Genomic DNA, 27,244 nt, shown 5'->3' on the forward strand with positions numbered 1-27,244 from the left:
GTAGTCTTTAAAAGTCAAAAGCTGTGGAAAAAATCTGCATTCCATGTCATTTTTTGTCAAGTCTTTACACTGTCAAGACCTCCTGATGGCAAAAGCAAAAAACTCACTGACTTTGAACGTGGTAGGATTGTTGAGCTGCATAAGCCTCTCACAACGTGCCATCGCTGCTGAGGTTGGACGCAGTAAGACAGTCATTTTGCATTTTTTTAAAATGATCCTGAGGGTTATAGAACAAAAAAGTCAAGTGGTAGACCCCAAAAAAATGTCACCAGCTCTGAGCCGCAGGATCCGATTGGCTGTCCGTCAAGACACGGGACGATCCTCTACCCAAATTAAGGCCATTACTGGTGCTGACTGCAGCCCAGTAGCAATCAGACGGCATCTGCGAGAGAAGGGCTTCAGAAACAAAAAAACGTCCTCAAAGGCCACGTCCTCTTCAACGCCACAAAATTGCCCGTTTGGAAGCATGCCTAAACGATTGTTTGAAGTCATCAACAAGAATGGTGGAGCTACTCATTACTGAGTCCCTTTTTTTTTGACACTTTGATTTCTGTCTTGGGGGGTTTTCGGTGGGTTTTTGAGATATGGTCTTAAACTTTTGATCAGCTGAAAAAAGTCATGTTTGAGTGTAAATGAAGTTTTCAATTAATTCCCCGCTCAAAAGTTTTTGTCTCTTAAGCTGATTTCTTATTTTAATATTGTGAAGCTCTACTTAGAACCTTCTGAAGATCCAATGGTGGGAAAAGGCAAATTGTTACAATTTTTTAACTGGTCTTAAGATTTTGATCAGGAGTGTATATATGTGTTTATAGAATAATTGTCAAACAAATTGAACTCCATAGCAGAGGTCTCATTTTCTCTGAAATTAATATTATGTTGTGCTATGGACTGAAAAACATATTGGTTTAAACACCAGGGTAAAGAATTGGTAGTGTGGTTTAATATAGTGTTTTGATCATAATTCATTATGTTTTTATTTTTTCTGTTCAAAGCTGCCACATAAAGAAAGACGTCAGAAACAAAAACGAAATGATCTGCTTGAAGCAGCCAAAGGTGGTGGATTGTTGACCGACTGGGTCAGAACGAGTCCCGCAGGTAAGAACAAAAAAATAAAAATGAAGGTTCTTACCATGATCAACATGCAGTTTTTGGTAGTGAACAATATATTTAATATTACAAGGCAGCTGTTACGTTTTTATTATGTTAAGATGTAATAAATCTAGTTGTATATCTCACAATTGTTTATTAAACTCTGAAAGCTGTTTAATAAACAACAGAATATTGACTTTGTTAATATTCTGTCCTGAAATGCGGTTAGATGTGCCTTTTTTTTTTGAGCACCTGCCCCTTTACTGGTCTCCGCTCGGCACTGCTCAGAGTGTTGGTGTTTTCTTTTTTCAGAGACAAATAGAACACAAAATACACATTAAAATGTGACATATTTATTAAATGTAACATGTTTGTAAAAAAATAAAAATAAAGACAGCTCAGCTGTTTCTAATGCTTAATCTAAGAAGTAACGGCGTTTATTTTTTCACCTATTAACTTCAGCCAATTATTCCCATCTTTTGCCTTCAGCATTGTAGAAATAGGAAACAATAACACAGTGCTTAGACTGCAGTATAATACAATTCTATTATGTTTATTTCCAAAAGACATAGATTTTAATACTGATACCCTTACAGTATTATTTTTACTTAATACAGCTAGATATGTATTAATTGTGTAATAGAGGAAATGAATGATCATATATTTCACACTTATGCAGCATTTTGGGTCAGAGACATATTTTAACATATATTAATTATATTCAAAATACATATTCAAGACATTGAAAGCTAAGTCTTGTACTTAAAGACAATGTTGATCTAACATGAAGCGTGTACATGAACTTCTAAGCATATTAAACATATATATATATATATATAGAGAGAGAGAGAGAGAGACCAGCACAGCATGCTACAAGGCAGATTCATCGTCCAGAGCTGATACTGATTTGATTTCAGAATAAACTGATTCATCTGTTGCTGCAGGTTCTTCTGTGAATGAAGATAATTTGAATTAGTGATGACAAAATCAACAAGCAGGAATTTAATTCCTAGAGTCATACTGATCCTAACACTGTCCATGTGCAAAACTTACACCACTAGTTATAAATTATTGTATATGGAGGAAAATTTGCAAAGCCATACATCCAAAGATGCTAAAAAGATCACTAGAACTGGGAATTACGATGAAAATGTCTCACCAATTGAAGACCTGAAATGATTTGATTAAATATGTTGCATATGAGAAACTCTGTTACCTTTCCTGTCTTGCTTGGCTTTGTTCTTATTGATTTCAGCGTAGGTTGGAGCGAGTTCTGAAACGGGAAACTCATTTAATCAGACACAGGAATCCGGTTGGGGACGCAGGCGGCATCATATCAACAGATCTTAACATGAAACGTCCTGTTTATTTTACATCCAGATTACAAAGTGTAGATGCTCAAACCAGAAGAACCAACTACGTTTTACACCACATTGTTTACTAAAAAAAAAAAAAAGAAAAAAGACAGCACATTTATTTCAGACTCTGAAAAGCAGAAACCAAACTACGTTAGATGACCTGAACCTGCAGTGTAGCGACACGAGGACACATTTTAACATAAAGTCCGACTGTTTGAGCCGACTTTACCTTCAGCTCTTGTTTTCACTTCAGCGTAAATAACGCGTTCCTCAGGCTTACGTGGTTTCTCTGTTGAGATTGTCAAACAATCAACGAAACAGCGACATGAAGCTGGAAATAATTTAGTCATCTTCTTCTGTTGCGCAAGGTTCGTGTTTGGAACTCACTCTTTTTTCTCAGCTTTTTGAACTTAATGATGGCGTACGTTATTTCTCTGGGTTCAGCTGCAGTGGCTTCAGAAGGCTTGACTGATTCATAGAGAGCAGCATCTGGAGTAAAAAAAAAAAAAAAAAGCAATCAAAGAAACAACCGGAGCTGCTCGGTTTTAAAAGACAAAAGCTTTTAATGGCTTTAATGCCTTTCTGCTGCACATGTTGTACTTTTTGAAGTTTTCATTTATTTTTCATTTATTTTCTTTGAACAGTTTTGATAGTAGCCTAATAGGCCATTAGCGTTAATGTCATGCAGTTAGAAGGTGAAATTATTCAAGAACAAAAATATCTAAAATCATTTTTGGTATATTTAAACTGAATTTCATATTTCATTCTTGGTAAGTTTAATGTGTCATTACAGATCATTTTTATGGTAGTTTATTTTAATTGTAATCGTAAACATGCAAATATTAAACATACTGAATAAATATATAAGTTGATCACAAAAAAAAATACATAAGTGTAAACGCATTATGAGAAGAATCTGATTAAATTCTGACCTTGAGAAGGAGAGCTGATCTCATTCTCCGCTCCGTGGTCGGTGGTCGACCTCCGATTGTTTTTATCTGATCTAAAACATAAACAGAGAAAAGTTACAGCAAACAACTACAGAGATTTATGTTCGTTATATAGGAAAGTAAAGTACTGACCTGAAAGAGCATAAATCTGTGGAGAAGACATTTATTGTTACTCATTCTGTGGTTCAAATCATTTGTTACATGGAACAGAACGAATGTGTGCCTTTGATTAAAGAGTTTAAATAAACAAAGACCCAGTGTGATCGAACCTTTGGGCTGCCTGTAGCGCCACAACAAGAGAAGGAAAATAATCAGAATGATTCCACTAATGGGTCCAATGATCAGCAGTAAAGGAGACGAGGGGCTGACAGGACTGGACACAGTTACTGGAAATAGAAAATATGGAAAGGAAAACAAAGGTATTTATCACCAGATGCTACATCACATCCAAACAGACATCCTCAGTGCTGAATAAAATGAATCAAACATTTTCCTCCTCCTCACCTCTAACAGACATCCAGCTTCTTGGTGAATCTTTTCCTGAATGTTGACATTTGTAGAAACCTTCATCTGACTTTGACACTGCAGAGATATTCAGCTCCTCTCTGCTGTCACTATGGAGGAGTTTATCATTGTGATAGAAAAACACATTGGAGAGAAGTTGTTGTTCTTTATTTCTGCAGCTCAGAGTAACAGGATCTCCCTCAGTCACAGGATGAACAGGACTCAGCAGGATAATACCATCGTAATCATCTGTACAACAGTCAAAATATCATTTATTACTCAGCAAACAGCTGTGTTCAACCTTTGTAAAAAGCTGTTTTAAGTATTTGCAGAGTAGTTTTTTTTATGTCTGTGTGTTAAACTAAGCTAACGGAAAATACAATCACTATCTATTTTTTCAGCAACAGATAAATTATTTTTGAATTGTTATCAATGATAAAAACATATTCACACATTATCATAATGTATTAATTGCACTTAATTATTTTTGATAGAAATAAATTTGTGATTGATCCATGGATGTTTTCAGTAACGATTAAGTAACAAATCTTTATGAGCAGTTGGGGATTTTGATAAAAAAAAAGAGAAAACAATGAGAGCCAGGAGGAGGGTATAAATGCTGTCAATTACCCTTGTGTTTGCGCTGCTAACACCCTCCCCTGTCTTCTCTGCTAATCTACAGCTAGTTCCCCACAACAGAGACTGCTGTGAACACTAAAGCTAGGAATTTCAAATGATATTTCAAGTTATCTGATCTTCAGTCATAGGAGTTACCTGTTATTCTCCTAAAACCTACTTGAAGCACATGTTTACAAAATAGAAACGCCAAACAAAGAACCTGAGCTTCTCGGATTTAAAAGACAAAAGATTTTAATGCCTTTCTGCTGCACATGTTAAACACTTAAATTTTCTTTATTCATTTTTTTAAATGTACCTGAAAAGCATACAATGTTGGAAACACTAGATAGCAATGGATTATGTTTACAGTACTTGCAGGTATAGTGAAATAGAAATGTTTTAAGCACAGGAAAAAGTAAAAGCATCAAAAATCATAACCTACCCTGTACAGTGATGTTGACTGCATTGCTGAATTCTCCTGATTCAGACTCACACCAGTAAACTCCACTGTGGTACCACAGTCTGTTAATGGTACATGAGGATCCATGCATCGTCCCCCAGTTGGAGCATTGAACGTGTGATGGACTGGTTGTGTCTGTAAACCTCCTCACTCTCCACTTTGTGTCGTTCCCGCTGCATTTCAGTGTGACAGGCTGATCAATTACATGCTGAACTCTGTCAGGACTCACTGAGAGAGAAGCTGCTGGATGAGAGTCTGAAAAAAGAAAAAAAAAACACATAATATTTGCATTGCATTTTTCCTAACAGTTGTGTATCTAGGTTACAGTGGTTTAAGTAGTCCATCTCCATCTTTTATAATATAAACGCAAAAGAGGCCAAACAATGATGGCTTCTTTTTGAATCACATTTAGAAACAAATTATAAATATGTGCTTCCCAGTAGAAAATTAAGGATTCTACATTAACAGGAAAAAGCAGTGATGTGATCCTTCATTTAGTCTTAATATAAATATTAAAGGATCATTGATAAGGTAACAATTTTCAACCTCTTCTTAAATTTGAACTCTAAGAAAACAAAGCTTAGGAGCATGATGTAAATACAAGAGAAACCCCAAAAACTCCATGTTTGTCTAAAATTGCTTGTGTCAAAAACAAACAACTAAAATAATAATGAAGACTTAAAACATTAAATATATACATATTTTTTTTTGTAAAACACTTCTAAAACATCAAGTACACAAACCAAAATATCTGGAAACAGCAGGGAGGGGCTGCAGTACATCTAAATGATGCAATGACTTGAAGATGGAGCTGACTAAGCAGCTGTTCACCTGGGTCACTCATATTAGTATGTTGCTTATATTCAGTCAACAGCATTAACATTGTTATTATTGCTTCTGGTCCGTCTCCATGAACACTTTACTGTATTCTGGTTGAAGTTGTCCTCATTATTTGGCTTTCAGCAGAAAACTAAATAATGTCATGTTGACAGCTAAGGAATGTTTTTTTTTTTTTTTTTTTTTTTAAAAACCAGTACACCAACTATTTAACCAGAGTTGAAAGCTAATTCTTTGTCTACGCCGCACACAACTTTGCAAAGAGGTAAATAGTGGTGAAATTAGGCTTTGAAGTCTATGACAGAGAATTACATTCATCAGTATTTCATAGCTTCTACAACACATTGTTTTGTTATTGTTATCAGAATTGTCTCAGCTATTTATTGATGATGTTCTCTGACCCAAGTGAATGGTGTGTTTAGCACTATTAATAAAACACACACAAAAAAAATCTAACAGGAAGAATACAATATATTATCCACAGTGTTATTTAGAAAATTTAGTTTATAAAATAAATAAATAACTGATTGCAAGTGCAATGGATAGCGTTGTAACTGCAGTACAAATTGTTGAATAGAAATCCAACATGAAAGCACAAATCCTACTGAAAGAACAAAAACAAACTGACCTGCAGACCAGACAAACTTTGGTTCACTATAATAAGTGTAAAACTCTGGTTCTCCTCTTCCTGCTCTGCACACAAATCCTGCTGTGTGGTTCTGTCCCTGAATGATGAAGGAGTTCTGCTCAGTCCCATTGGTGCTGCCAGGCAGCAGCTCTAAGCTGTAGGAACTGCTGATTAGTTTAGAAACAGCTTTATACCAGAAGAACCTCCATCCTGCATCCTGATGTTTAACCTCACAGCTCAGAGTCACTGAGGCTCCAGGATTCAGCCATGATGGAGACACAGAGAGGACAGGCTGAGGTTTGGGTGCTGGGGGGAGAGGGAGAGAGAGAGGGAGAGAGAGAGATTGTCTGAGAGTGGAACGAAAGTATCGCCTATCCCCTGACACTGCACAATGTTGAAGTTAATTTTACATATAAATGTAAACATTTATTTTCTGAAATATTATAAAAACAATTTTTGTTTTAACAATAACATATAAATTGACTTTCAGTATGAATGATTCTTTGTTTTTGTATTTCAGGGTGTTATCACCATCACTCTTAAAGAATCCAGGAGTTGTTTTCTCTTCTCCGTTTGTTTTAAATGTGTTTATATTGAAGCTAACTTTTTTAAATTATACCACATACCGTCACTGACAAAGCATAAATAATACATTTTCTTTTTTGTTTGTTTTATTTTACACAGATAAAGTAATGTTTCAAGCTCTTACAGAAAAACTGTTAAGTTCTCAGTTACTCTTGTTTTCATCGAAAACTACAATCTGATGTTTCCTGCATTTTTACCTGTGACTGATAGTAATAAAGTTCATTCTCAGATTTGGATATCAAATACAAACATATTTACACATATAGAAAACCTGCAAACATAATTCATAAATGGGTTAAAATATGAGAAACTCACAGGACACATTTAACCTGATGACTCTCCACTCTGTTAAGGTAAATCTGTCTCGTCTTCCTCTGCAGCCATAATCTCCACTGCTGTCAGCAGTGATCCTGTATTCACTGGATGATGGAGAGTTTCTATTGGTTGTTCTCCATTCATACGTCCACTGAGTTCCTCCCTGGATCTCACATCTCAGAGTGACTTTCTCTCCTCTGTAGATCTGAGACCAGTTGGGTTGTTGGATCACAGTGGGTGTGATGGGAACTGTTCACATGAATAACAGATACAGTTTACATCAAATACTTACCGAATAAAAATACACTTTTTTTAAAACCAAATTTCTCTTGTTTTAGGTCAACTAGAACTACCAAAATTATTTTCTATATGCCAGAAAAACTGGCAAAACTGTCTTTTAGAAATTATTTAGTAGCTTTTGACTTTCCAATCAACGCAAACTGGAACTCAGTTTCTTAGATTAATTTGTAGAGGTGTGACCTTAAAATACATCCCCGGGTGTCCCTCCAATTAATTCAGATATGGTGCTTAACTTGTCAGAGGTTTATGGATAAAAACAATTATTTCTGATATTGACCAAATACATGTAATATTTGAAGTTAAAAAAATCCCTGCAAGATATGTTCTTGCTAAGGTTGTTGACAATTATTAATTAATCATTAAATTTGGTAATTCTAACTAACCTAAAGCAAGAAAAGTTTGGTCGGACTTTACTTCACACTGTGAGAAAAAAAAAGATTGTGTCTTTTGAAATGTCTGTGTAAACATCTGGTTTCAACTGTAGGTGTCTAAAGGTTTTCATTATTCTGATAACATTAATCAAATAACTGATTTTCAAAGTTAAAGATTTTCAGTCTTTATTAACATTGAATTCTACATTAAGACATTGTCATTAAATGCTGCAGGTCTCTGTTCTAACTGAGTCATAATCTGTTTTTTTATTATTATTGTTATTATTATTATTATTATTATTATTATTATTATTATCATTATTATTATTATTATTATTATTATTATTATTTTATTCCACAATAAAGACACAAACTCACCAGTTTTCTGAATGGTGACTTCACTGCTGGTTTCAGTGTAGAAAACTGGATCTCCTCTTCCTCCTCTGCAGCTGTAAACGCCTTCATTTGAGACACTGATGGTTCCACTTGATTCATTGTTTCTGATGGACTGAGCTGAATGATGCACTGATTCCTGTCTGAACCAGTCAAACCTCCAGCCAGCAGATCCACGAACAGAGCAGCTCAGAGCTACACTGCCCCCTGCTGGTATGTTATAATTCTTCGCTGTTAGTGAGGGTGTGGGTCTATTTCCTGGTTTTAACAAACAAACAAACAAACAAAAACTATTAGAAAGTGTCTTGTTTCAGGAAACAGTTTGTTGCAGTTAATCAGACTTGAACCTCAGTTGATGATTCTGAACAGGTTGATGTTGAAAATGACAATGTGTTCTCATTCAACTTACCCAAGAAAAAAAAGTTTTAATAAAATAACTTCTGTGACAAAACTTGACAAAAAAAATCATTCAAATATAGATGTACAAAATCAGAAATTATTTCTTATTTGCCACTCATTAATATGATAAGTAATGCAGATATGAGAAGTTTTGGCATCTCAGTCTTCTGCTGTTCTACTTAGAACTGTGTTAATGAAAATATTAAAAACTGTGGAAAATTGACTGACTTACCATCCACGGTCAGTCTGAAGGCAGAGCTCCAGTTTGTTATCTGATGGTCACTGTGAGCCTTACAACAGTAGTTTCTTCCATCAGAGTCAGAGACGCTGCTGATCCTGTATTCACTGGATGATGGAGAGTTTCTATTGGCTGGAATCCATTCATATTTCCACTGAGTTCCTCCTCCTCCCTGGATCTCACATCTCAGAGTGACCGTCTCTCCTCTGAATACAACAGGCCAGTTGGGCTGCAGGGTCACAGTCGGCCGAGACACTATGATGAATAATATTCAGAAAGAAGATTGGTGGAAATGTGATGTGAAAATGAAACATTCGATTTGGTTTTTCTCATAAATAAGAAAAAAAAATATTTTTTTCTTAAATAAAACAGCAGAAAGCTATGAAGCTAAGAACATAATAAAATAGGACAATCAAATATTTGTCAGTCATATGTCAAAAACATCATACAAATTATGTATATATTAATATATTAACCCTACTAATATAAATCTTTTCTCATGGAAAATCAGCATCTAAGACGATGTAACCATTTCAGTATGTGACAATATAAACTGTGTGAAGTTTCGTAGTACCATTTCCTCACTTTGACTTGTTAGGATGTCTGTTAAATTATTATTGCTCTCTAACAAAAACCTGTAAATGTTTATTTTTTAAAGCTTTTCTGATGGAAGTTTGAGTGAAAAAAAGTTAGATTCAGAACAAATAAACAATATTTCCAGTCTTTCCAAGCATATTTTCTATTAACAAGAAAACATTGATATTAATTACATAAAAATACTTTTAAATAAAATAAAAAATCCTTGAAGTGTTTAAAACCTTTAAAATCAGACAAAGAGGATTGAGTCAGTAAAGACTCAAGTAATTTTAAGAAAAATAACTGAAGCATTTCATCAAAAAATTACAAATTATAGGAATTTTTATTAATTGACTAGCGACACTAACCCACAACAAAATTATTACAATAACCAAAAAGGTGGAAAGTTTTCAATATGGGACAAATTAATAAAACACTGTAAATAAGTAGGTTTCATCAACCAAACTAATTTGTATCTAAACCATCTCTAACTTATTATCACACTGATATAAACCAGTTTACTTCTCATATAGATTAATAAGTTTTACTTTATATTATCTATAAATTAGTAAATCTCTACACCTCCTAAGTACATTAATGTTTTTAAACAGCTGACATGAGTTGGATTTTAAAACCCTTCAACTTTAAGTAGAACTAAATCAATATATTCAGCAATAATAAAAGATTATCTTTAACTAATTCAGATCTAACAATTAAATTGTCATTCTCAAATTTTACACGAGATAAGATGACAAAGATATAAAGTCTTCACTCATTAAATATATCAATGAATATATAATATTCCTTGTCCACCTAGTTTTTAGGTGAACAAGGAACCAAACACAGAAATAAAAATCCAATAATGAACAGATCGTTTTCGTTTACTCCAGATTATAAAATTAAACTCACCAGTTTTCTGAATAGAGACTTCTCTGCTCTTTTCTGTTTGAAAAACTGGATTTCCTCTTTGCCCTCTGCAGCTGTACTCTCCTCCCTCTGAGACGCTGATGACTCTGATCTGATCCACAGGATATTGTTGTCCGTTTCTGAACCAGTCAAACTTCCAGTCACCAGATCCTTCTACAGAGCAGCTCAGTGTAACACTGCCCCCTGCTGGTATGGTTGTTCTGTGTGCTGTCACTGTGGCTCTGGGTTTATCAGCTGTTGGGTTTAAAGCAAATAAGGAAAATGATCACATCATCAGAGTTTGTAATACTTCAACAAAAAAAAAGGGGTCTGTTTGACAAACTTTGACATCTAATATAGATGAGTGTTATTATTACTCAAGATTAAACAATGAACAAAGTTGTGGTTAAACAGTAAATTACAGTTATTGTAGTTAGCATTTACTTTGGAGAATTGCTATGGTTTTTATTCATCTAGCTGAATTTTTCACACTTTACTGTGACCTGTGGTCAGAAAAAACACAATTTATTGTTTTATATTAGGTCAAAAAAGAAAAGCCCTCTTTGCCACACTTACATCTCACAGTCAGTCTGAAGGCGTCACTCCAATCTGTGAGCTGACGACCTCTTTTAGCCTTACATCTGTATTCTCCATTGTCATACTCAGACACTCTGTTGATCCTGTATTCACTCGATGTTGGAGAGTTTCTATTGGTTGGTCTCCATTCATACGTCCACTGAGTTCCTCCATCATCCTGGATTTCACATCTCAGAGTGACCGTCTCTCCTCTATAAATAACAGGCCAGGTGGGCTGCAGGGTCACAGTCGGCTTGGACACTAATCAACAACAAACAATTTTCAAATGGAAAATTTCCTTTTACTTTCCCATGTGATCATTTTTCCTTCATCTTTTTTTCAAAGTAACTCTGCTTTTAATAAAAACATAAGCTGAAATTCTAAGATGTAACACAACTACAGTATATATGGATAAAAATCAAGTAATACAAAGAGGAGCTTATGAACTTTAATCCAACTTATCAAACCTTCAGCATTAAATGTGGACAGATGTAGCAAAAGGTTTTAGATAAACATGAAACTGCAGATGCTGAAGGTTAATGAAAACTTACATTTATCTATTAAAATAACTCTAATTTGTTCACAACATGAACAGAATTTTTTCATTTTAAGGCATCAAATGGAGCTACAGTCATAAATCAAGAACTAAACTCACCAGTTTTCTGAATAGGGACTTCGTTGCTTGTTTCTGTTTGAAAAACTGGATCTCCTCCTCCTCCTCCTCTTTCTCTTCCTCCTCTACAGCTATAAACTCCTCCCTCTGAGACACTGATGACTCTGTATGGTTCAGTGTTTCCTCTGATCCGACCTACAGAATATTGTCTCCCATTTCTGAACCAGTCAAACTTCCAGTCATCAGATCCGTCCACTGAGCAGGTCAGTGTTATGCTGCCCCCTAGTGGTATGACTGTTCTGTCTGCTGTCAGTGTGGCTCTGGGTTTATCTGCTGTTTGGTTTAAAGCAAAATAGAATATTATTCACTAAAAAAACTATTAATTAGTCCAGGAAGCAGCTTGTTTACAAAACCTAGTCACCTTAAAAGTTTGAGTGTTTTCTACAAAAAACTATTCAAGATTAAAAGATGAACAAAGACATTGTGGTTTATTAATAAATTACAGAGCAACTTTAGTTAGTATTCACTTCAGAGACATGTTGCTGTTTATTCATCCAGCAGAATATTTCACACATTCCTGTGGTCAGAAATAACAGAAGTAAATTGTTTCATGCTAAAATCCAACAATAAAACAGTTTCTAAATCAGACTCACATCTCACTGTCAGTGTGACGGCATCACTCCATTCTGTTAGTTGACGATCTCCTTCTCTAACCATACAACTGTATTCTCCATTGTCAGACTCAGAGACTCTGTCGATCCTGTATTCACTGGATGTTGGAGAGTTTCTATTGGTTGGTCTCCATTCATACGTCCACTGAGTTCCTTCTCCTCCCTCGATCTCACATCTCAGACTGATTGTCTCTCCACTATAAACAACAGGCCAGTTGGGTTGTAGGATCACAGTCAGCTTGAAATCTGTCAACAACAACAAGGACTGTAAAGACAGTTTTCATTTGAAAAACCGACAGAAATTTCATTTGCCTAAATTAACACCCCTGTTCCCACTTGAGTTATGCTGATAAAGTCACTTTTGCTTTGTTTCTTATGATAAAACCATAAACAAATAACTACTTTCCATAACCCAAAAGTATTCATCAACATGGGACAAACAGAATGTTACAAATAGCTCAGTTATGAAAACACATTTGTAACTAAAAACAAACGGAAAGCAGAGCAAAGCCTTGTAACTTCTGTCTCACGTTGCCCATCATTGATAAAGCCTGTTGAATCTCAAAAGTCTGGTAAAAACCAGGAATTTTTACATCTCATTTCTCCCTACTGAGCCTCTGGGCTCTCCGTTGTTGAGAAACACTTGCTTCCTGGAGGCGTAGACTGTGTAGATGTTTTACATTTTACCCAACTTATGTAATGCACCAGTTGGTCGCTGGAAATTCCCTGCGCCGTAAAAAAGCATCTTCACAACTTCACAGATATTCAAGTTGCTCATGTTATTGGCATTAATAGCCCCCCGTACCATCATAGGAACATATCCTGTCCATCTCAGAGGAACTTGGGCCAGAGAAGCAGTTGGTTTTCTGGGTGTTAATTTATTTAATTAATAAATGGCTTTTGCTTTTCATGAAAAAGGTTTAACCTGCACTTCTGTATTCAACTGAATATATGCTGAAAAGTGCATTGTGTTCTGTTTTTATGCTTTAAAAACATCTCAACGTACAATAACATACAGCTAAACAGTATAATGTGTGAATCAAGGCTGCCTGATTGAAACTTGTCCAAATTAAAACACACTTTATGTTGGAAAAGAAATGTGGAGAGAAATATAAATAAGTTAGCAAAGGTCAGGTTGCAAAAATATTGTGGAGTGAAAGTTAGCATATTACATTATAGATGAAAATGTGCTGGTACAGGTTGTGAGTACTGTAATTCATCAAAAAATAAATACATTTTTAACTTGTGAAAACTGAACTACAGTGTTAACTTGTTCAGCTCTGAAAACAGAAAAATAGATGAGCAAAAAAATGTTTCTTACCTTCAGAAAATCCACAGCAGAGTGAACAGAGCACTACAATAAATAGTAAGAATTAGTCATTAAAAAGGTCTCTTTTCCGCCCGTTCACACTTGACTCAGAATAAAATAACTGTCTCCAAACATAAAACATGTGAAATAAAAATGAAATCACATAAAAAATATAACAAAATTGGATCATACTGAGTGATCATAAGCTGCCAAAACCATTTTTATTACGAAATGAAGAAAAAAAAATTCACTGTGAGCTTGAATCAACGGTCTGTAGATTTTCAGTGGGACAGAATGAATTAGAATAAATTCTGTTCTTCCACCACTAACGACAAATATTAAGCAGGATAAAAGTCATACAGAAACTGCTACTGTGACCAACATCCCCCTCCTGAGTCCTTCCTCAATTTTCTCAGCTGTTTCTCTGAGGTTGTGCAGGAAAAGGATCTTTAATTCCTGCTTAAAGGATGTTGTTTTTTAAAGGCAGGCGCTAACAGACATGCCTCATCAGATAACATAAGTTATTCTAATTTACTGAATATGACTCCAACAATAAGCAGGTTGACACCAAAAACCAGCTTTTCATCATTTGATAAATTGATTTGATCTCTGCAGTCATTCTGCTGCTGCAACAAATCGTCCAGGCGATAAATCGTGTCACATGGCACAAATCTTGTTCGTGCCATGTGACACGAACAAAATCTGATCATTTTCAAGTCTTACAATTTTGAAATGTTTCACAGTTTATGCTCGACCAACTTCATGTTTATAAAAAAGACTGAATTCTCCAGCCTGTACCATCATTTCATCCACACAGTGAACCGAAATCCAGTAATGTACTTACAAAAGAAGCTCAGCCTGCAGAGTGAAGTTTCCCCCATGTTCACTTCCAGACCTGCTGCACATCTAATTAGATCAGCTGCACTTTGCTCTCACTAAAGTAGTAATAGCAAAAGGAGAAGTTGCATTTAAAGCACTAAAAGAAAAAAATGTCATTCTCCAAATTGCCTGTGTTTCCTTCCCCTTTACTCAGAGTTCATAAAGCATGCAGCAGCTTTGACCACAGTGATGTGTTAAACTCAGATTTCCTCTCCACTGCAGCAACAGTAGAATATATTTTTGCTATTCATTTTTAAGGGGTGGGGCCACCTGCACACACATTTTATTGATACAAATGTTTGTTCTGTTGTCATAGTTAATAACTGACATTTACTGTATTTATTTATATGAAATGTTGCATTTTTTCAGCCATTTAATATTAGACGAGGTTCTAAAAATAAAATTTGACAAAAAAATTTATATATATGTATATATAAAACTTTGCATTGAAACTACTGTCACTTACCATTTGAGTAGATTCATAGCGGATGTTCTAACATTGTGGTGGAAATTTGGTTTTGACCCCTGAAGAGCAGGAAAGAGCAGGAAACCACCAACTGACTGGGTGATTAAACAGAAAACATGAGTAGACCAAAGCTAAAGCACCATTTAAATTTATAACAATAACGTAACGTTCAATATGGAAATATTTGGTAATGGTATTTCCTTAAAATTTGATGTGTAAAAAGTCGAGGAAAGCATGTGAGGACGAAAACTCCGCACACATGCGAAAGTGTTTTTGCAAAACACCCACATCCACACAGAAAGACTGAGAAAAACCCAAAACACAAGTTTTTCCTCTGCCATGGCAAAGTCGGTCCTGAGGGTCTGATGTCTGTTATAATTTAATTCTCTCCCTGGGTAAAAACAGCAGGATCAAATAAAGCCTCGTCAGCAGGCCTGTGAATGGCTTTGACATGCTACAGCTTTAACTAGATCATTTCAGTTAGCTATGTTGGACCACAAAGTTATCTGAACCTGGCAGGACGCCAGACCTAGAGGACCGGAGCTGACCCACTATGATCTACATGAGGTTAGTGGTGAGAACCACCAGACAACAGAGTGGCAAACAACAAACCACAAGTGGGAATCTTTCGGAGAAGTCCTTGTGGAACCACCAGAAAGCATGTAATTTGTTGCTTCTGTTAAATGAAGCCTTTGGGGTTATAGGTCACAGTGGACAAAAAAAACAGTTAAAACATTCATATCTGGACCATTTTCTACAGCGAGGACAAAACCCAAATTGCTCCTATTGGATCAAGGGATTCATATTGATCCTGTGATTAGGATCAATATCCAGTTGTAACAATTTCTAACAATGTCGTTGCTCATGAAACTGCAGAAGAACAAACAAATGTCAGGCAGAATGAATAAAGCATTTACTCAAGACTTGTGGAACAGAACACTTTTCTTTTAAACTGTGGAAACGTGCTCATGTGCCGACATACAAGTTCCTTATTACGCATGTAGAAGCGTTTTGCTAAGAACTGTCATCTAGCAGTGAAGAAAGAAATAAAACGTGTCAAACTGTACAAAATGTTGCCAGAGTCTTTTGCTCAGCTCAACGCGGCTTGAAAGAAGTTAAAAATGAAATTAACCAAGCATAGCATATTTCTAAAGCAACGTCTGTATATAGCCTCAGAATGATTTATTGTAATTGCTGCCAGATGAATGTATTGCCAGAAAACAGAACACATTTAGCTTCAAGTGTTTCATTTCCTCAGTTTTGTAAAGAAAACAGAGAAGCTGTGGATTTAAAAAAAGACTCAGACGGTTGAGTTTCACAGGTCTTGTTGTTAACATTCACTTCCACTTGATGCAAGACCATTGCATTAATTTATGAACACGTACATCTGCATGTTCTGAGGCCAGCAGGTGATTTTAAACATCTGATGCTGAAGAGAACGCTTTAAAGATCGTATCTCACAGGAGACTCCAGTCGTTTAACATTATCTCTACTATATGAGGTGTGATAACTTCACACCTGACTGAAACACAATTAGATCCCGTTCACACAGCAGGCAAATACGACCCAAATTCACTTTGTTTGTTTTCCCCATTTCAACCTTTTTCACCACGATCTGAATGTTTTCGAAGTATCTGCTGTCTGAATGATCATGTTGCATTTTACCTGTTTTTTGTGTCATTAACATGAAGCATGGGTCGCAATCCTACACCAGAAAGAATCAGACGCAATAAATCAGGACATAAACAATGATTGAAAATTATGATTTTGAGTTTCTGAACAAAATCTGTGTCACTGAAAAGCATCACATTCAGGTTGCAGTCAACGCTCAGCAAAAAGCCTCTGCTATTAGTTGTGTTTTCTTTTTAGAAGTTTGCTTTGTGTTGAGTGAACTTGTGACAATACTTTCTGAATAAACTGTGAAATCAATCGATACATGCGTCAACATACAGGCGCACTATTACTTCCGTAAACAAAGCGCTGGGCTGTGACGTTGAGGTCGTTCTTCTGTGAAAGCGGGTGGTAAACCGCTCAATCGGAAATGCCATTGTGGTCGGGTTCAATTTGTATTTAAATGGCCGTGCAAAAAAGAACAAAAAGGGGAAAAAAAAATTGGATTTGAGTGTCCAGACCTGCTGACAAATCCAGAACCCAAAAGAACCCAACAGGGGTCAAACACCTCAAAACAAAATAGAGGCCGAGTCAGAAACAGTTCAGGTCAAATGACAAGAATGTCGGCAAACCACTTGGAGACAAGATGGCTGGAAAGTTGAGGCAGAGCAGCAGACGATGTGGCAGGGAGGAAGCAGGTAAGCTGTATAGGCAGCAGAGCAGGATAGATGGTGCATTCAGGGTTGGCTGGGCAAAAAGAGCAGCTCAAGCTGTGACACTCAAACACTATGCAAAAGATCATTTCAATAAAACCACACAAAGTGAATGTGCTGACACCAGCAAATTCTTGGCCAGAAATATTCGTGCTTCCTTATTTTAGTTTATTTTAGTTGGTTCATTGTTTTAATAAGTTCTCAGAAATTAAAACTTAATCACCAAAAGGCACAGGATGGACCTGACCATCAGATGCAGACATCGATGTTGAGAATACACAGGCAAGTACAAGTCGACAAACAAGGAAGTTGTTTGTTTGAATGTGAGGTGATCTAAAAAGTCTGAATACACCTTGTAATAAATTGGCCCAATTATGATAGTATCTGGAATTTCAACATTTCTTTCAGCTCTGCGCTTATTAAAAGCCACATGTGTCTGATGATACAATGGTGAAAAAATGTGTTTTCTGAGTCACCTACTGTTGAGTTCAGACGACGAAACGCCACATGGACTCATGACTCAGATACTCAGGAAGTTTACTGTGAAGCGAAAGTGACCGTGCGCTTCTTCACTTCAGACTTCACACTTACTTTGAAGATCGGTGAGAGAGCTGAGTAAAATAAAATGACGATTTATCAAGTTTTTTTGAGAAATAATACAAATAAGTACGATTAGCTATGCAGAGTTAGAGAGTTCATCTTTTCTGGTCCCCAAAAGCAGTCATGCAGCCCCCGTCTGCTATCGATGTAGTGATAAAAAAAGAAAAGGTGTTAGCAGCTCCATTCTGTGTATCAACAGGAACAAAAACCAGAGTGTGAAGTTAAAAACCTGAAATTTCAACTATTTCAACTTTTGCGCATATCTTGCTTTTGTTTTCCAGTTTCATTAAATGTTTGTAAGGAAAAGTTCTTCACAGATGTATGAAAATATGGGATTTTTTCCTGTTTTACATTGTGATAACGTTGTTATCCAGAGACATTCTTGATCTGATTTCAGAATAAACTTCTCCACCGGTTGCTGTATGGCTCCACTTTCCTGTAGAGAAAGAAAAAAAAAAGCATGAGATGAAACATATTCATGTTTTTTAACCATTGATGACTCCAACAATAACTACAAAGCTGCTACTGTAAATGTCAAATATCACCATTTTACTGTTCATTACTATGTAGCAGCAACATTTTACAGTGACAGTGCAAATCCACTACAAAGAAAAATAAAATGCACATTAAGCAAATTATTTAGTATAATTTATGCAGAAGCACGTTCAACATTTACAAATTAATCTAAATGCAGATTATACCAACCTTTATGTTGTTTTTCTCTCCGTTTTTACGTTTTACTTTAGCATTCACTGGGTTCTAAAACAAAAAGGAGACCTCAGTATTTTTACAAGAGAACAATCATCTGTAGCAGAAGTAGCTGCGTTTGAATTTAAATCCCGTAATAAGAAGTTCAATTATAATAATCATCATAACTTTTTGGGCAATTATTAAGCAACATTTCTAAAAAATATTAATGTCAATGAAAGTCAAGCAGTTATCCAGAACTCTAAAAGTCCTCAGCTGGTTCTCTGATCCGACATGTCCTGCTGGTTTTTAAATTTAGTAAAGGGCAGCTGACTGTCTGACCTGCATGATGGGATGTAATGACCTGCGGTGTTGTTGGCATGACGACACATTTCAGTGAAAACATTGACAGCTGGAGCTGAGCACACTTACCTGTAGCTTCTGTTTTTATGTAATTGTACACAGAATCGTCCTCTGGGTCATCAGAACTCCCTGTTAATACAACAAATCATCAACAAAAACAAAATTATATATATTTAAAGTAAAAAAAAAAAAAAAAAACACGTAAGTTTAAACTTAGCTACTTTATTCTAGCTGCTGAAGTACCACGATGCTGATCCTGATTTCCATAATATTCCACAGGAACGCTGTGGGAAACGTGTCAGTGCCTGAATATATTCATTTGTTTTTCATGTTTTGGAGGAACGCTCATTTTTAAAACCTTTATCTTCCTAAACGAGTTCTTGGAATTAATTTCTGAAATATTTTTGACTTTAATGTCAAACCCTTGCAATCTTACTACTAACATCAGTCAATTGTTACGTCTTGATGTTCTTCAATGAATTTAACTTACTATTCCTGGTGGCTGGTTGCATTGACTCGTATTCAGAAGCATCACCTGCAAAGCAATGAAAATGTCAAGGATAGAATAATCTGCATTTCAAAATATTTTTTTCTTTTTTGCAGTTTTCAATTTGATCTCTTCTTTAGTGTTATCTGTCAAGTATGACACAATTTACACTAAAAGCTTGAAATATTAGAATATTAAAATGTTTTTTTTTTCTTGCTGCTGTTTCAAAGTTAGAAAACATCCCATATATGAGGGCAGCATGTTTTATGTAGCAGATGTACTGAGTATTGATTTCATGTATTTTACAGTAGAAAAATCATAATCAAGTTTGGGATTTTTGCAGGTTACATTTTAACAGCAGCTCGGGTGGAATCAGGTGTAAATAATGTCAAACTTTTTCTGTGTTTTTCAAAATAATGTCCAATGTGGCTGTTTTTGACCTTTGATAAATGATTATTGAAAATTAAATCATCTAAAAAATATATATATGAATTTTAGGGAGCTAATATAAAGCAAAAATCAACAACAGAGTTACTAACCATAAAGCAGAGAGCTGTAAACTTGACTCTATGTCTGGTTGAGTCCTTGATTTGTGGAGGAGCTCTGACTGCTGACCTTTGACCTAAATTATGGAAAACGTTATACTGAAATAAATACAAAAATGATTGAAGATGAAAGTTTGTAATCAGAGAAAAGAAAATACCAGAGTACTGACCTGAAGCACCATGAATCTGTGGATGAAAAAAGAAGATTTGATGCATTATAGTGTGTTTATTTATTTAGCTCCTCTATTTTGTGAAAACAGCTAAATAAATTTCCATTTGATCATCTAAGTTGTTGTATATTCACCCTTGGACAGTCTGCAGTGCCACAAGAGCAGGAGAATAATGAGAATAATGAGAATAATTCCAACAACTGGTCCGATGATCAACATGACAGGAAATGAAGAGCTGACAGGACTGGAAACAGTTACTGGAAATAAGAAACATTAAACATAAGAAAACATTTTTACCCTGACAGTGAATGAAAAACAAGTTTGTACCTCTGTCTGTGTAGAGCAACCACCATGAATTTCATTCATTCCTAACAATATATCGTTCCTCCATATTTTGGAAGAAATGTCAAGAACAAGCTGCTGGAAAACTGCTTTTACTTTTTGTCACTTTTGCACCTGCTATGCAAGATTTAAAGCATTGATGTAAATGACTGTGTTTACCTTTTCCCTGAAAAAATGGTTTAAAAAAAATCATGAAAGGTTTTAATCCTCCTCACCTCTAACAGACATCCAGCTCCTTGGTGAATCTTTTCCTGAATGTTGACATTTGTAGAAACCTTCATCTGACTTTGACACTGCAGAGATATTCAGCTCTCCTCTGCTACCATAGTTGAGGAGTTTATCATTATGATAGAAAAACACATTGGAGAGAAGTTGTTGTTTTTTATCTCTGCAGCTCAGAGTAACAGGATCTCCCTCAGTCACAGGATGAACAGGACTCAGCAGGAGAGGAGCAGAATCATCATCTGTAAAACAATCAGAATATCAGTGCTGTTGAGCAGTCAGCTGTTGTCGACTTTTAGAAAAAGATGCGTTATGAAGAAGTATTTTTAAAGTTGCTTTTATCAGGGTATGTGTGGTCCACATTTTACTGAATACAATAATCTCTATATTCTCAGAAAAACAATCATGGGTATTTTTGCATGATGACTAAAATAGTCTCAGGTTAATGCAGCAGTTGCACTTAATTGTTCTTGATATGAATACATTTGTGAATGACTGCTGAAGCTTTTCAGTGATGACAAAGATGAGAAGTTTTATGTTTTGAAACAAATGTGTGCAGGTCATTGGTCACTCATTTTTAATCTTTATGAAATTAGAAAGTATAGGACCTAATATCATCTTACCACTGGAATAAAATAGACACCTTTACCACAATTTGGATTCTTTGTCATTTTATTTAAAAAAATGTTGGAAATTTTTGATTAAAAGTATAAACATACATCTCAAACAACACAAATAAAACTGACAAACACTTCAGTAACAAATGACACAATAGATTATGCAAGAAACGGCTGCGGATTGTCAGCATGCCTTATGAATTTGCAACAATGTTGATTTGTATGGAACCCCAGATGGGACATGGGGAACATTTTTTTCTTTTGCGTTACCTCACAATAAGTGTTAGGTTCCCTTGCAATGTGCTTACTGCAATATTTGCTGGTCCCTTTTGTATACAGTCACAAATATCAATTTAAATTTTTAAATGTATACACATTTAAAGAGCCTCAGTGTTTATTCTCAACTCACTGGTGCAAAAAACTGATTGAAAATATATTTATTCACTGCCTGTTTATGTCCGTTTGTGTCAGGTTCAGAAGGAACTGCACATGGAAACGGCTCTAACCATTCAGACCAACACAACAGAGACACAATCAAAACTGTCAGATGAGTCATTACTCATAACTCAGAAATAGTCCAAATAGTTTGGATGTATTTTTTATTTCTTTCCTTCTTATGGAAAGTTTCTGTTTATGTCACAGGTTTGTGGTGCCTTTCTATACTAAAGGAAAAGACATAAAACTTCAGATATTTCACAACAAGATATTAACATGCATAGAAAAACCTCACAAAAGCCTTATATTATAGCAGAAACTACAATGGCCACCATAAGAAATGCTTACAGCCTTCAACTATGCCGCATTTACAAATCAGCACAGTACTCTGTCCTGATTTGTATGGAGCCTCCATGTCCTCTAGGGGGCTCCATACATTTACACTTTGCATATTACTAAATTTAACCACATTTCATGTTTCTGTTCAAAAAGCAAATGACTCACCTTTTACTTACTGGAGCAGATGTTTACAAAACAGAACAGTCAGAGAAAGAAGCTGCTCAGTTTTGAAGGAAAAACTTTTAACAACAATCCGCTGCACATGTTTACCACTTCATTTTTCTTTATCTGTGTTTTAAATTTATGAAGAGGGCACAATTCAGGAATCACTAGATTGCTGCGGGTTGCTTACAGTATTTTGAGGTATGATGAAATATAAATAATGTTTAAAACACTGGAAAAAGTAAAAACACCCTGAATCATAACCTACCCTGTACAGTGATGTTGACTGCGTTGCTGAATTCTCCTGATCCAGACTCACACCAGTAAACTCCGCTGTGGTACCACAGTCTGTTAATGGTACACGAGGATCCATGCATCGTCCCCCAGTTGGAGCACTGAAGATATGACAGGGTGTCTGTAAACCTCCTTACCCTCCACTTAATGTCGTTTCTGCTGCAGTTCAGTGTGACAGACTGATCAATTACATGCTGAACTCTGTCAGGACTCACTGAGAGAGAAGCTGCTGGATGAGAGTCTGAAAAACAACAAAATAATAGTGATAGCATTTAAACGTATCGGTGTAAAGAATCAACTAAAATAATTATTTCAAAGTAGGTAAAGTAAAATTTTATTTTCATAGCACCTTTCACAGATAAAATAAAACCATACTTGAATAAAAAGTAAACAACATAAAGCCAAAGTGGAAATAAATACTGCATTCAACCAAAAGAGTGCAGATTATGAAGTCTGTATACTATATTGACCTTCAGTAATCACTAGATTTAAATAGAGAAGATGGGCACATCAGACTACCTAATGCAGTAGTTCACACTACACGATTTTTTGCCCCTATTTTCCCCTTACAACAATCTTAGATCGTTGGCTGATCTAAGATTCTCGCTGGTGATTTCGTAACCGATCATCCTGTAGTGTGATTTAGATCGTCGTGGCCGCTCCGATCTAAATCGGAGGTTTTCCCCGACTGGGAGCTTAACGCAGCCTGTTGAATGTGACAGGTAGCCAATCAGAAAGCGCGGATTCTCCTCCGTGATTTCTGAGGGGAATCCCAAACAGCTGACACGGCGCAACCCGAAGTCCAGCGGACAGCAGAGAAGATATGTGGAAACAACATTAATGTTTATTCAACGTTTCGTGAAAAGAATATAGAAATGACCAGGAGAGGAGTTGGAGCCAAATTGCTACCGGAGTTGATGAACCCGGTAACTTTTCAGCTGTTCTTCGTAAACGTGACATAAATAGGTTATAATGATTTTCATTCAGTCAGAACTTTACGCTGACTCTAGTCACATGCATCACAGGTAGATTCTAGTAAAACACCGATTAATGCCTGATTTTAAAATTAGTTAACTGGACTTGTAGCCATTATTTTGTGCTCATGTGGCTGGACACCACACGGCACAATTGAACCCCATCGAACAGTTATACCTAGGATTTCTGTCGGCTAATGTGTCTCTCAGGTTTTGAAAATGGGCCGACAGTCGGCCAACAACTCCTGTAGTGTGAGCTGGACATTACACTAAGGAAATGAGGAAGGGAAGGATGAGAGTACCAGAGCTCAGCCTTTTTTCATTCAGTGTCATCAAGAGAAAGAAAAAAGGCAAGAAGAGACGATAAAGCCGATGATTAAAATGAGGTCGATAGGTTTAATTTATCATGCGATTAATTGATTTATCGTTTATCGCGACAGGCCTATTCCCTAGTTCATACAGTACAAAGCTTAAGCTCATGGATGCCAGTCAAAAAGGAGTCAAATGTGTTTACAGATCTACCCCTGATCTATCCTTGTTGGAGAGTAAAATAATGCCATGTCATTTTTTTATGTTTGCGCAAACACATTTTTGGAAATATGTTAATGTAAGATCATTTTGAATGACATAATACCCATCGTCTGCCAACAAAATTGTGTTTAGAAGGGAGTAAGAAATTGTACAGAAAGAAATCACAACCCACTGTTCTAACACCAGTGAAGAAACTTTGAATGGTATGTTATGATGTAGACCCGTCAGACCAAAAAATGTACATGAATCAACATTGATATAATATCAGTTATGGTTGAAACTCTAAAGTTGATTCAACATGAAAGTCACAGACCACTTTCAATTTCGTTTCAATCTATGTTAACATAGATTCAATGTTGCTGTCTAATGTTTCACTCATATTGTGCTTTCTGGGAATTATTTGCCTAAGATGTGCGAAAGAGTGAGAATATATGGCTTTTACATCTGTGACTGCAGACATTCATTAGTTTTTTACAGTTTCAACATCACATTTTGTTATTAGTTATCAGAGTTGTCTCCGCTTTTTTTTCCTATTCATTTTGTTCTCTAACCATGTATTTTACTGCATAAACTGTTGAGTGGTGTGTTTACCAGCATTAATAAGACAATACAAAAAATCCAAGAGGAAAAACACAATATATAATTCACAATGTCAATTAGGAAATAGTTCCTTCGTAAGAAAAATATTGACTTTAAATTTGATGCATAATGCTATAACCGCAATGAAAATTGTCAAAACAACCAAAATGAAAAAAAAACAAATCCTCCAGACAGAACAGAAATGAACTGACCTGCAGACCAGACAAACTTTACTTCACTGTAATCAGTGTAAAACATTGGTTCTCCTCTTCCTGCTCTGCATGCATATCCTGCTGTGTGAGTCGGTCGATGAACGACGTAGTTCTGTTCAGTCCCATTCGAGCTGCCAGGCAGCATTTCAATGCTGTAGGAGCTACTGGATGGATCAGGAACAGCTTTATACCAGAAGAACCTCCATCCTGCTGGTTGATGCTCCAAACCCTCACAGCTCAGAATCACTGAGGCTCCAGGATTCAGCCATGATGGAGACACAGAGAGGACAGACCGAGGTTTAGCTGATGGAGAGAGAGATTGTTTGAGAGTTGAACAAAAGTATTGCCAATCCCCTGACACCATACTATTTTGAAGTCCATTTTTCATAAAAATGTAAACACATATTTTCTAAATATTCTAAAACCATTTTTATGTCAACATTAACATGTAAAGGTAACACTTTATTTGAAGGGGTGTGCAAAAGACTGACATGACACTGTCATAAACATGAACGAGTCTTTATGAATGTTTATGACAGTTGTCATGAAGTGTCATTCGGTAAATAATAACACTTTTAATGCAAAGTTGCTCTAATATTCAATATTAGAGCAACTTTGTCATGTTCGTCTTATGCACACCCCTTCAAATAAAGTGTTACCCATATGAATTGACTTTCAATATGAATGAAGCCTTTTCATTTCAGGGTCTTATCTCTATTACTCTGCACTCGTAATGAATCCGCTTTGCCACACTTACATCTCACAGTCAGTCTGAAGGCGTCACTCCATTCTGTGAGCTGAAGACCTCTTTTAGCCTTACATCTGTATTCTCCTCTGTCAGACTCAGAGACTCTGTTGATCCTGTATTCGCTGGATGTTGCAGAGTTTCTAATCGTCGTTCTCCATTCATACGTCCACTGAGTTCCTTCTCCTCTCTGGATCTCACATCTCAGAGTGACCGTCTCTCCTCTATAAACAGGCCAGTTGGGATGCAGGGTCACAGTCGGCTTGGACACTAATCAACAACAATAAAACAATTTTCAAAGGGAAAATGTCCTATTCTTGGATTAATATGATTGTTCCCATGTGACACGCAGGTGAAAACAATGTTTGCCTTGCTTTCTTCTGGTAAAACCACAAATAAATACCATATTCCAGTGTAGAGTTCTTGTAATGGAACAAAGAGAATCAAATAACACAAAGGTGTCAACTATTCCAACTAAGATGTAGCAAAAGGTCTTAGATACTGTAAACATGAAACTGCAGATGCTGAAGATGAATGAAAACTTATATTTATCAATTAAAATAACTAATTTGTTCACAACATGAACAGAAACATTTCATTTTAAGGCATCAAATGGCATCAAATACAGTCATAAAATAAAAACTAAACTCACCAGTTTTCTGAATAGGGACTTCATTGCTTGTTTCTGTTTGAAAAACTGGATCTCCTCTTCCTCCTCTGCAGCTGTAAACTCTTCCCTCTGAGACACTGATGGTTCCACTTGGTTCAGTGTTTCCTCTGATCCGACCTACAGAATATTGTTGTCCATTTCTGAACCAGTCAAACTTCCAGTCAACAGATTTGTCCACTGAGCAGGTCAGTGTTATGCTGCCCCCTAGTGGTATGGTTGTTCTGTCTGCTGTCAGTGTGGCTCTGGGTTTATCTGCTGTTGGGTTTAAAGCAAAATAGAAAATGACTCAGTAACAAAACTATTAATTAGTCCAGGAAGCAGTATGTCTACAAATCCTAGTCATCTTAAAAGTTTGAGTGTTTTGTACAAAAACTATTCAAGATTAAAGAATGAACAAAGTTATTGTGGTTTATTAATAAATTACAGAGATACTTTGGTTAGTATTCACTTCAGAGACATGTTGCTGTTTTTATTCATCCAGCAGAATATTTCACACATTCCTGTGGTCAGAAAAAACACAATTTATTGTTTTATATTAGGTCAAAAAAAGAAAACCTCTCTTTCCCACACTTACACCTCACAGTCAGTCTGAAGGCGTCACTCCAATCTGTGAGCTGATGACCTCTTTTAGCCTTGCAACTGTATTCTCCATTGTCAGACTCAGACACTCTGTTGATCCTGTATTCACTGGATGTTGGAGAATTTCTAATGGTTGGTCTCCATTCATACGTCCACTGAGTTCCTCCTCCTCCCTGGATCTCACATCTCAGAGTGACCGTCTCTCCTCTATAAATAACAGGCCAGTTGGGCTGCAGGGTCACAGTCGGCTTGGAAACTAATCAACAACAATAAAACAATTTTCAAATGGAAAATTTCCTTTTACTTGGATTAATACTATTGTTCCC

At 36.0% G+C, this 27,244-nt stretch overlaps 1 protein-coding gene across 3 annotated transcripts in view; it reads right to left on the reverse strand.

Annotated features, from left to right (window-relative positions):
- Nucleotides 1–1,423: 1,423 nt before the first annotated feature.
- Nucleotides 1,424–27,244, reverse strand: part of LOC103145915 (basement membrane-specific heparan sulfate proteoglycan core protein-like) — a 31,026-nt gene continuing 5,205 nt past the window's right edge. Inside the window, exons 1-20 of one of the 3 annotated variants that reach the window (XM_016677190.1) lie at nucleotides 14,541–14,774; nucleotides 13,709–13,741; nucleotides 12,487–12,633; nucleotides 11,759–11,911; nucleotides 11,104–11,364; nucleotides 10,531–10,782; nucleotides 9,040–9,300; nucleotides 8,394–8,666; nucleotides 7,345–7,593; nucleotides 6,445–6,750; nucleotides 4,962–5,234; nucleotides 4,288–4,290; nucleotides 3,902–4,150; nucleotides 3,667–3,783; nucleotides 3,530–3,545; nucleotides 3,380–3,450; nucleotides 2,835–2,936; nucleotides 2,677–2,736; nucleotides 2,306–2,362; nucleotides 1,424–2,039 (exon numbers count right to left, since the gene is read on the reverse strand). In XM_016677190.1, coding sequence (XP_016532676.1) covers nucleotides 1,960–2,039; nucleotides 2,306–2,362; nucleotides 2,677–2,736; nucleotides 2,835–2,936; nucleotides 3,380–3,450; nucleotides 3,530–3,545; nucleotides 3,667–3,783; nucleotides 3,902–4,150; nucleotides 4,288–4,290; nucleotides 4,962–5,234; nucleotides 6,445–6,750; nucleotides 7,345–7,593; nucleotides 8,394–8,666; nucleotides 9,040–9,300; nucleotides 10,531–10,782; nucleotides 11,104–11,364; nucleotides 11,759–11,911; nucleotides 12,487–12,633; nucleotides 13,709–13,741; nucleotides 14,541–14,577 — 3,000 coding nt within the window. In that variant the 5' untranslated portion in view covers nucleotides 14,578–14,774 and the 3' untranslated portion in view covers nucleotides 1,424–1,959. Of the gene's footprint in view, nucleotides 2,040–2,305; nucleotides 2,363–2,676; nucleotides 2,737–2,834; nucleotides 2,937–3,379; nucleotides 3,451–3,529; nucleotides 3,546–3,666; nucleotides 3,784–3,901; nucleotides 4,151–4,287; nucleotides 4,291–4,961; nucleotides 5,235–6,444; nucleotides 6,751–7,344; nucleotides 7,594–8,393; nucleotides 8,667–9,039; nucleotides 9,301–10,530; nucleotides 10,783–11,103; nucleotides 11,365–11,758; nucleotides 12,050–12,369; nucleotides 12,634–13,708; nucleotides 13,742–14,540; nucleotides 14,775–25,681; nucleotides 25,940–26,321; nucleotides 26,595–27,244 lie in introns of those variants that run through there. The other 2 variants (XM_016677189.1, XM_016677188.1) reach the window with 2 other exon arrangements.

Source organism: Poecilia formosa, unplaced genomic scaffold (genome assembly GCF_000485575.1).
Source record: "Poecilia formosa unplaced genomic scaffold, Poecilia_formosa-5.1.2 Scaffold149, whole genome shotgun sequence".
Taxonomy (NCBI): Eukaryota; Metazoa; Chordata; class Actinopteri; order Cyprinodontiformes; family Poeciliidae; genus Poecilia; species Poecilia formosa.